Raw genomic sequence first — 8,738 nt, 5'->3', positions numbered from 1 at the left:
CAAGTAACCGGCAGGAACGGTTGGAAGAGAGAAAAGTCGGAAGTGTGTGTGGCGGGGTGGCAGGAATAATAGCGGGGACGGGCCCAGGCTCTTCTGCAGCAGGTGTCGGGACTTCATGGAGATCCGCAGGGCCCATCCCGCCCCGGGGAGAGGAGATCAGCCTGGGCCGCGGTGCCGGGCTACCTGTAGAGGGTGGCCGCAGGCCCCGTCCACTCAACTGTGCCTCGGGGATCTGAGGAAGCTGAGGACCTTGGGGTGAGGGACAGGATCCTAGGTCAGGAAAGGGCAGGGACACAGGACGGGGCCACGGTGTCCAGGTGGGGGTCAGAGGGAGGACTGAGGGACTCAGGTCCCCAGGACAGAGGGGACGTCCCAAAGTTCAAGACCTCACGCCTTCTGAGAAGGGCCCTTGGGAGGCATGGGGACTCGCGGAGGAGAGTCGGGCCTGACTCCCGCAGCCGGGTCTCAGAGACACCGGAGGAGGCGCAGGGGGCGGGGGGAGCACTGGGACGCCTCAGTTCTGAAGAGGGCAGGGCCCGTGTCCTGGGGCGATTCCTAATGAGGAGCAGAGGGATCTGCAGGCAAAGGAGCCAGGACCCCACAACAGAGTCAGTCCGCGCAGGCCCCCGGGAGGGATGGGGACACTGGGCGAGGCTGGACTTGGGCATCCGGGTCTCGGATCACCCGGACCGGGGAGTGGGGGTCGGATGGGTGAGCTGGGGAGAACCGAGGACCCGCTGTCGGTCGGGAGCAGCCGCTCCGGCGGGCAGAGGGGAGGAGGGCCCAGGTGCTGTCAGGAGACCAGGTCCACCCCAGCCCAGAGCTACGAAGTCAGTCCGTGCCGCAGGCCCGGGGAGCCCCTGCATCGGGTGGCCAGAGGTGGCGGGCGCCCCGTCACTGAGCCTGGGCGGTGCGTCCCAGAGACCTTCGGACCCTGGTCTGAGGGGCACGAGTTCCCTTCGTCAGCGGCCACGCGCCCAGGCCATCCCCGGGGTGCAGGAGGCCACGGAGGGAGCACCGAGGGAGGGACTCCGGCCCCCAGAACGGAGGCCCCGGCCCGGAAGGCGACCCCTAGCGGCAGCCTAGGCAAGCCCCTAGTGGGAATGAGGCCCCGCGGGGTGTCTGGACTTCCGCATCCGGGTCTCAAGAGACTGGCGGGGCGGGGCGGGGCGGGGCGGGGCGAGGCGAGGGGGCCTCGGCGTCGTCGGCGTCTTCCGGCCTGCGCCTCGAAGCCCGTCGGGCGCGGGAAGGGCGCCGAGCCTCGTGGGCTTCGAGGTGAGGCCCAGAGGGAGGAGCGAGGGAGCCGGGACCCAGAGGGGAATGAGTCCGGCGGTGGGGGCGGCGGTGGAGGCCGCAGGGTGGCGCGACCACGACGACCGTGACCAGGGCGTGAGGCGTGGGCGGCCTCGGGCTCTGGGTCCCAGCCCGACCGAGAGCTGGTTGCGCGCGAGGAGCCGGCGTCAGGCGGCAGAGCCCGAGGCCCAGGCCGCCCAGGGAGTCCGGATGGGGACGAGAGGACAGGGCTGAGGGACCCCAAGGAACCCATGTGAGCCCCTGCCATCGGCCCCGGGCCTCCCCGGACTTGGTCGCCTCGTGCGACGCCAGCCGCCTTGGCCCGGACCTCGCCGGGCCGGGAGGGCTCTGGTGGGAGGCAGCGGGCCCGGGGCTCCCCGGGAGAGCCGTGCGGGAGGACGGCCGGAGGCCCCTTGGACCCCAGCCCCGGGGCCGCCGTCGGAAAGCCGCCCCCGCGGTGGGTCTGGGCGAGGGGAGGGCCTTGGTGTGCGGGGCTGGAGCCCGGTCAGCCGAGGCAGGATCCCGGGCCCTGGCCGGGGTGCAGGGGAGAGAGGAGGCGCTGCCTCCCAGCCCAGGACACCTACGTAGGGCCCAGGAGGCCTGCCCTGCCGCTCGGGTCCGCTCTGGCTGTCAGCGGAGGCCCAGAAGGGGCAGGTCCAGGCTGGATGGGGTGGGGGCTCCCGGGGTGGGGGGGCGCCCAGAGTCCTGGCCAGAACCTCCTGGCCGCAGTGGGGGGTGGGGGCCCGGGGCGGTGCACGCGGTCGGCACCCACCCTGAGACCCTGAGGCGCCCCCTCCGTCCCTCCCTCCGTCTCTCCCTCCCTCCGTCTCTCCCTCCCTCCGTCCGTCCCTCCCTCCGTCCGTCCCTCCCTCCGTCCGTCCCTCCCTCCCTCCCTCCCTCCCTCCGTCTTCCAGGGGCTCGGAGAGCTCTGGAGTTGAGGCCTTGGTCTGAGGCAGGAGTCCCGAGGTCACAGAGCAGAGGAGGCGCGGCCGCGTGCCAGTCGGTTGTCCAGGCGAGGTGCGTGCTCCGCGCGTGGGGCCGGGGGCTCGCCCATCCCACCCCAGAGGGGACCCCTCGGCCCCCAACCCCCACGCGGCCCCGCTCTCAGGCCTGGGAGCTGGGGCTCTGTGGGCTGGGCCTCCCCCTGAGGAGCCACCCCTCATCTGTCTTCAGGGTCTCGCGACCATCATGCCCCTGGGTGAGAGGGGTGCGCTCTGCAAGCTTAAGGAGGAGCCAAGAGAGGTCCCGCTGCCATGGGATGCACCGCTGCCAGAGCCTGAGGACAAGGAGGTGGAGTTGAAGAAGGAGGAGGTGGAGGAGGTGGAGGAGGAGGTGGAGGAGGTGGAGTTGGAGGTGGAGGAGGAGGAGGAGGAGGAGGAGGAGGTGGAAGAAGTGGAGGTGGAGGTGGAGGTTGAGGTGGAGGACGTGGAGTCGGAGGAAGAGGAGTTGGAGGAGGAGGAGTTGGAGGTGGAGTTGGAGGTGGAGGAGGTAGAGTCGGAGGAAGAGGAGTTGGAGGAGGAGGAGTTGGAGGTGGAGTTGGAGGTGGAGGAGGTAGAGTCGGAGGAAGAGGAGTTGGAGGAGGAGGAGTTGGAGGTGGAGTTGGAGGTGGAGGAGGTAGAGTCGGAGGAAGAGGAGTTGGAGGAGGAGGAGTTGGAGGTGGAGTTGGAGGTGGAGGAGGTAGAGTCGGAGGAAGAGGAGTTGGAGGAGGAGGTGGAGTTGAAGAAGGAGGAGGTGGAGGAGGTGGAGGAGGAGGTGGAGGAGGTGGAGTTGGAGGTGGAGGAGGAGGAGGAGGAGGAGGAGGAGGAGGTGGAAGAAGTGGAGGTGGAGGTGGAGGTTGAGGTGGAGGACGTGGAGTCGGAGGAAGAGGAGTTGGAGGAGGAGGAGTTGGAGGTGGAGTTGGAGGTGGAGGAGGTAGAGTCGGAGGAAGAGGAGTTGGAGGAGGAGGAGTTGGAGGTGGAGTTGGAGGTGGAGTTGGAGGTGGAGGAGGTAGAGTCGGAGGAAGAGGAGTTGGAGGAGGAGGAGGTGGAGGAGGTGGAGGAGGAGGTGGAGGAGGTGGAGGTGGAGGTGGAGGAGGTGGAGTTGGAGGTGGAGTTGGAGGTGGAGGAGGTAGAGTCGGAGGAAGAGGAGTTGGAGGAGGAGGAGGTGGAGGAGGTGGAGGAGGTGGAGGAGGAGGAGGTGGAGGTGGAGGTGGAGGAGGTGGAGTTGGAGGTGGAGTTGGAGGTGGAGGAGGTAGAGTCGGAGGAAGAGGAGTTGGAGGAGGAGGAGTTGGAGGTGGAGTTGGAGGTGGAGTTGGAGGTGGAGGAGGTAGAGTCGGAGGAAGAGGAGTTGGAGGAGGAGGTGGAGTTGAAGAAGGAGGAGGTGGAGGAGGTGGAGGAGGTGGAGGAGGTGGAGGAGGTGGAGGAGGTGGAGGAGGAGGTGGAGGAGGTGGAGTTGGAGGTGGAGTTGGAGGTGGAGGAGGAGGAGGAGGAGGAGGAGGAGGAGGAGGTGGAAGAAGTGGAGGTGGAGGTGGAGGTGGAGGTGGAGGACGTGGAGTCGGAGGAAGAGGAGTTGGAGGAGGAGGTGGAGTTGGAGGAGGAGAAAGCAGAGGAGGAGGAGAGGGGGGGCCCGTCTCCCCCCCCTCCTCCTCCTCCTCCTCCTCCCTGTCCTCCTCCTGCTCTGTCCTCATTCTGGTCCCCCTGGAGGAGGGATCTGCTGCTGCCCGGTCCCCGAGTCCTCCCCAGAGCCCTCGGAGCACCTGCCCCTCCCCCAGTGCCATGGCAGGCGCTCCGGGGAGCCAGTCCCACCAGGGCTCCAGCAGCCCCGATGAGGAGGGGTCGAGCACCTGGGGGGCCCCGGCAGGGGCCCAGGCCTCGCTCCCAGATGCGCTCCGCGTGAAGGTGGCCGGCCTGGTGCTGCTGCTGCTCCTCAAGTATCGCACCAAGCAGCCGACCACACGGGCGGAGATGCTGGCGGCGGTCAGCCGAGATGACCGGGACCGCTTCCCCGTGATCTTCCGCCGAGCCTGCGAGTATCTGCAGCTGGTCTTTGGAGTCGACGTGAAGGAAGTGGACCCCCGCGAGCACTCCTACGTCCTGGTCAGCATCCTGGGCCTCAGCTGCGATGGGACGCCGAGTGGTAGGGACGGCATGCCCAAGACCAGCCTCCTGGTGCTGGTCCTGTGGGTGATCCTCCTGGAGGACGACCGTGCCCCTGAGGAGGCGGTGTGGGAAGCGCTGGGGGTCATGGGGGTGTATGCCGGCAGGGAGCACGTATTCTATGGGGAGCCCAGGGAGCTGCTGACCGAAGTCTGGGTGCAGGAAGGGTACCTGGAGTACCGGCAGGTGCCCGGCAGCGAGCCCGCACGCTACGAGTTCCTGTGGGGTCCCAGGGCCCACGCAGAAACCAGCGGCGCGCAGGTGCTGCAGCACATCCTCGCGGTCAACAGCAGGCAGCCCGGGGTCTCCGTGTCTGTCCGAAGAGGCTGTGAGCCATGAGGAAGAGCGGGCCTGAGCCCGAGGGGCAGCCGGGCCCGTTCCCGCCTGGGGTCGAGCAGCTTCTCCTGCGGGGCACGAAGCCAGGCCACTTCTCGCCTGCGAGTGCGAGCAGAGCGGGCGCTGGGCGTTGTGAGTAGTGGAGGGCCAGGGCGGCTTGGGGGAAAGCGGGGCCAAGAGCACGTTTGGGTGGGTTCTTGTTCTCTGTCTACGTGGCCTCGGAAATCGATCTTTGTTTCCTCGAGGAAGTTTTCAGATGTTGTTCCTTGTCACAGAAGGTTTCGTGAGCTTCGGGCTCAGCGTGGGAGTGGCACCCACGCCACAGGTGTTCGAGAGTCAGAGTTTTGCCGTTTGGTGCAACGAGCCGGGAACCCTTCCGTCCTCGTTCGGGATCCAGAAGGGAATCGCGGTGCCTGGGCTGGGCACAGACAGGGATGTCTTGCAAACGTGAAGACCTTGGCAGTAAACGGATGGTTTCAGGCCATGGAGAAGTAAAAGATGTTCGTTCTTGCTTCTCGTCCCTTGTCGTCTGTCATTCTGGACAAGGGACGTAGAGATGTGTGCCTGCCTTTGCTCGGGTCTCCAAGAAAGGAGGAGACACTCGATCTGAGCAGAGGTCCCCAGCTCACTGGGACATTTGTGGCCGGACATTCGCCGAGCTCTGCTCGCTCTCGGAAGGGCCCTGTGTTGGCAGTGAGGACACTAGGAGAGAGAGGCAGGACACGTCTCGCCCATAGGTGACTATCTAGCAGCTGCGGTCCCCATGGGAAGGCAGGGAAAGGTCCCCTAAGAGGAGCAGAAGAAATGAAAGAAGGCTGAGGCGGTGGGGCTCCAGGGGGGGGAAGCCCTGCAGTGGAGATGCCCTGCCCGAGCCAGGCTGGCCTGGGATCTCGGTTCAGTGCGATGCCTTCCGGGCAGCTGATCACAATGTAGCGGGGAGGGGACAGTGGCTGCGGTGGGCTCCCTGCCTCTGTCTCCAGGAAGTCGGGGAGTGAGAGCCTGGATCTGAGGCGCACAGACTCAGCTGTGCAGAGGGCGGGGGCACGGCCCGAGCCGGTCAGAGTCAAGGTGAGGATCCCGGAAAGGATGGTGACAGAGGTGGGGGCCTCGGTCTGGGATGCCTGGTTCGGGCCGGCAGAGAGAAGGGGCCCGGCCGGGCAGCAAGGCGTGCACGTCGACATGTGAGGGAGCACGGCCGGCCCCCCATCCCGGAATCCAGGTCAGTCCAGCCGGCAGCCCGAGAGACCCCGGCAGGGTGGTCAGGCGGAGCCCTTCTCCCAGCGGGGCTAAGGGTGGTAGACTCGGGGCCCCAGAGGGACGGGCCCAGGCTCTTCCTGGAGCTGGTGTCTGGACCTGAGGGAGAGCGGTAGGGCCTACTACACCCGCCCACCCTGGGTAGAGGCGTTCAGGCCCCGCTGAGGCCCCGGGGTTTCTGGAGAGGGCAGCCGCAGGCTGCGTCCACTCAACTGTACCTCGGGGGTTTGAGGGAGCTGAGGACCTTGGGGTGAGGGACAGGATCCCAGGTCAGAAAGGGCAGGGGCACGGGCCGGGCTAGGGAGTCCAGGTGGGGACATGGGGGGGGAGGACCGAAGGACTCAGGTCCCTAGGACACACAGAAGGAACCTGCCAGAGTTCGGGCACCCGCGTCCTTCTGTGAAGGGCCATGGGCAGGATGGGCATTTGGGTGGACAAGTCGGGCCGGACTTCCACAGCGGAGTCTCACAGCCACGGGGTGTGTGTGTGTGTGTGTGTGTGGGCGGGGGGAGGCGGCTGGGACACCTCAAGTGGGCAGAGGGCAGGGCCTGGGTCCTGCGGCCATTCTTGGCGAGGATGCAGAAGGAGGACAGAGGGAGCCTGGGCCCCTCAACAGAGTCAGTCTGAGCCTTCCGAGTGCCTGCCCCTCCCCCGCTGACATGGCAGGTGCTCCGTGGAGCCAGTCCGATGAGGACCCCAGCAGCCCCGATGAGGAGGGGTCCAGCAGCAGAGGGGACCCAGGAGGAGCCCAGCCCTCGCTCCCAGACGCATTCAGCCTGAAGCTGGCTGACCTGGTGGCATTCCTGCTCCTCAGGTATCGCACTCAGCAGCCGACCGACCACACAGGCGGAGATGCTGGCGGCGGTCAGCCAAGATGACCAGGACCACGTCTCCGTGATCTTCCACCAAGCCTGCGAGTATCTGCAGCTAGTCTTTGGTGTTGACGTGAGGGAAGTGGACCCCAGAGACCACTCCTTCTTCCTGGTCACCATCCTTGGCCTGATATGTGATGGGATGCTAAGCAGTAGGCAGGGCATGCCCACGGCCAGCCTCCTGGTGCTGGTCTTGGGGGTGGTCCTCCTGGAGAACAACTGTGCCCCTGAGGAGGAGGTGTGGAACGTGCGGGCTACCAACTGAGACCTACTCTGATGACAACGTGACCTAGGGGCAAGAAATCAGGACGCGTTATCAGGGCATACGTGAGTAGCACCAACTAACCAGCAGGATCAGTTGGAAGAGACCAAAGTGGGAAGTGTGTGGCCACCATGAATAAAAGGGGAGCTAACAACTGAAAACCAACTCTGAGGACAACGTGACTTGGGGGCAAGAAAACAGGACTTTCTTTTGGGGCTTATCTGAGCAGGACCAACTAACCAGATGGAACAGTTGGAAAAGACCAAAGCAGAAAGTGGGTGGGGGGGGCTACCAACTGGGATCCTACTCTGAGGACCACTTGATCTAGAGGACAAGAAAACAGGACTCTTTGCTCGGGCCTCAATGCACAGGACCAACTAACCAGCAGGAATATTTGGTGGAGACCAAAGATGGGAGTGTGTGCTGGGGAGGGGTGGCTGGAGTAAAACGGGGGCTACCAACTGGAACCCTACTCTGAGGACCACTTGACCTGGGGGAAAGATAAAAGGACTCATTGTTGTGGCCTATTTGAAGAGGACCAACTAACCGGCAGGAGCAGGTGGAAGAGACCGAGGCGGAACTTTGTTGGGGGTAGGAATAAACGGGGGGCTACCAACTGAGAAACTACTCTGAGGGCAACTTGAACTGGGGGCAAGAGAACAGGACTCTTTGTTGGGGCCTATCTGAGCAGGAACACCTAATCAGCAGGACCAGTAGGAAGAGACCAAAGCAGGAACTGTGCGGGGGGCAGCAGGAATAAAAGGGGGGCAACCACCTGAAACCATTCTCTGAGTAGAACTTAACCTGGGGGCAAGAAAAAAGGACTCTTTGTTGGGGCCTATCTGTGCCGGAGCAACTAACCAGCATTAACATTTTGAAGAGACCAATGCAGGAAGTGGGGGAAACGAATAAAAGGGAAGGCAACCATCTGAGACCCTATCCTGAACACAATTTGACCCGGTGGCAAGAAACCAGGACTACTGGTGCGTGTCTATCTGAGCAGGACCAACTAAGAAGTAGGGACAGTTGGAGGAGACCACAGCGGGAAGAGGGGGAAGGGAACAAAGGGGGACTAAACACTGAAACCCTACTTTGAAGACACCTTGACCTGGGGCAAGAAAATAGGACTCTTTCTTGGGGGCTATCTGAGCCGGACCATCTAAGCAAAAGGAACAGTTGGAAGAGACCAAAGCAGCAAGTGGAAGCAATAAAGGGGGCCTACCAACTGAGACCCTACTCTGAGGACACCTTGACCTGGGGGCAAGTCAACAGGACTCTTTGCTGGGGCCTATCTGAGCAGGACCAACTAACCAGCAGGAACAGTTGCAAGAGACCAAAGCGGGAAGTGGGGAGGGGCAGGAATAAAAGGGGTGCTACCAAGTGAGACACTACTCTGAGGACAATTTGACATAGGGGGCAGGAAAACAGGACTCTTGGTGGTGCCTATCTGAGCAGAACCAACTCATCAGGAACATTTGGAGGAGACCAAAGCAGGAAGTGAGTGTGTGTGTGTGTGTGTGTGTGTGTGTGTGTGTGTTGGGGGGGGTGGCAGGAATGAAAGTGGGGCTACAAACTGAAAACCAACTC

At 64.0% G+C, this 8,738-nt stretch overlaps 1 protein-coding gene and 1 long non-coding RNA gene across 3 annotated transcripts; both read left to right on the top strand.

Moving 5' to 3' along the window:
- Positions 1-1,176: 1,176 nt before the first annotated feature.
- LOC122235540 lies at positions 1,177-2,598 on the top strand. Its single transcript, XR_006213591.1, has 3 exons — positions 1,177-1,275; positions 2,208-2,310; positions 2,467-2,598. It is a non-coding gene; the product is annotated as an uncharacterized LOC122235540 (long non-coding RNA).
- A 1,349-nt stretch (positions 2,599-3,947) lies between these two features.
- Positions 3,948-5,273, top strand: LOC122235386 (melanoma-associated antigen 9-like). Of its 2 annotated transcripts, none has more exons than XM_042974565.1 (2): positions 3,948-4,895; positions 5,042-5,273. In XM_042974565.1, the coding sequence occupies exon 1, from the start codon at positions 4,047-4,049 to the stop codon at positions 4,764-4,766; it is 720 nt and encodes a 239-aa protein (XP_042830499.1). In that variant the 5' UTR covers positions 3,948-4,046; the 3' UTR covers positions 4,767-4,895; positions 5,042-5,273. The 2 variants fall into 2 exon arrangements, with proteins under 2 accessions (XP_042830499.1, XP_042830498.1); XM_042974564.1 differs by having other exon boundaries at positions 5,013-5,273.
- Positions 5,274-8,738: the final 3,465 nt, after the last annotated feature.

Source organism: Panthera tigris, chromosome X (assembly GCF_018350195.1).
Source record: "Panthera tigris isolate Pti1 chromosome X, P.tigris_Pti1_mat1.1, whole genome shotgun sequence".
In the NCBI taxonomy this organism is placed as follows: Eukaryota; Metazoa; Chordata; class Mammalia; order Carnivora; family Felidae; genus Panthera; species Panthera tigris.
The sequence above is the reverse complement of the archived record's forward strand: the minus strand, read 5'-3'. Positions and strand labels throughout refer to the sequence as shown.

Bases quoted from the DNA above. Each gene is read 5' to 3' on its own strand.
- LOC122235386 (XM_042974565.1), top strand. From the start codon at position 4,047: ATGGCAGGCGCTCCGGGGAGCCAGTCCCACCAGGGCTCCAGCAGCCCC.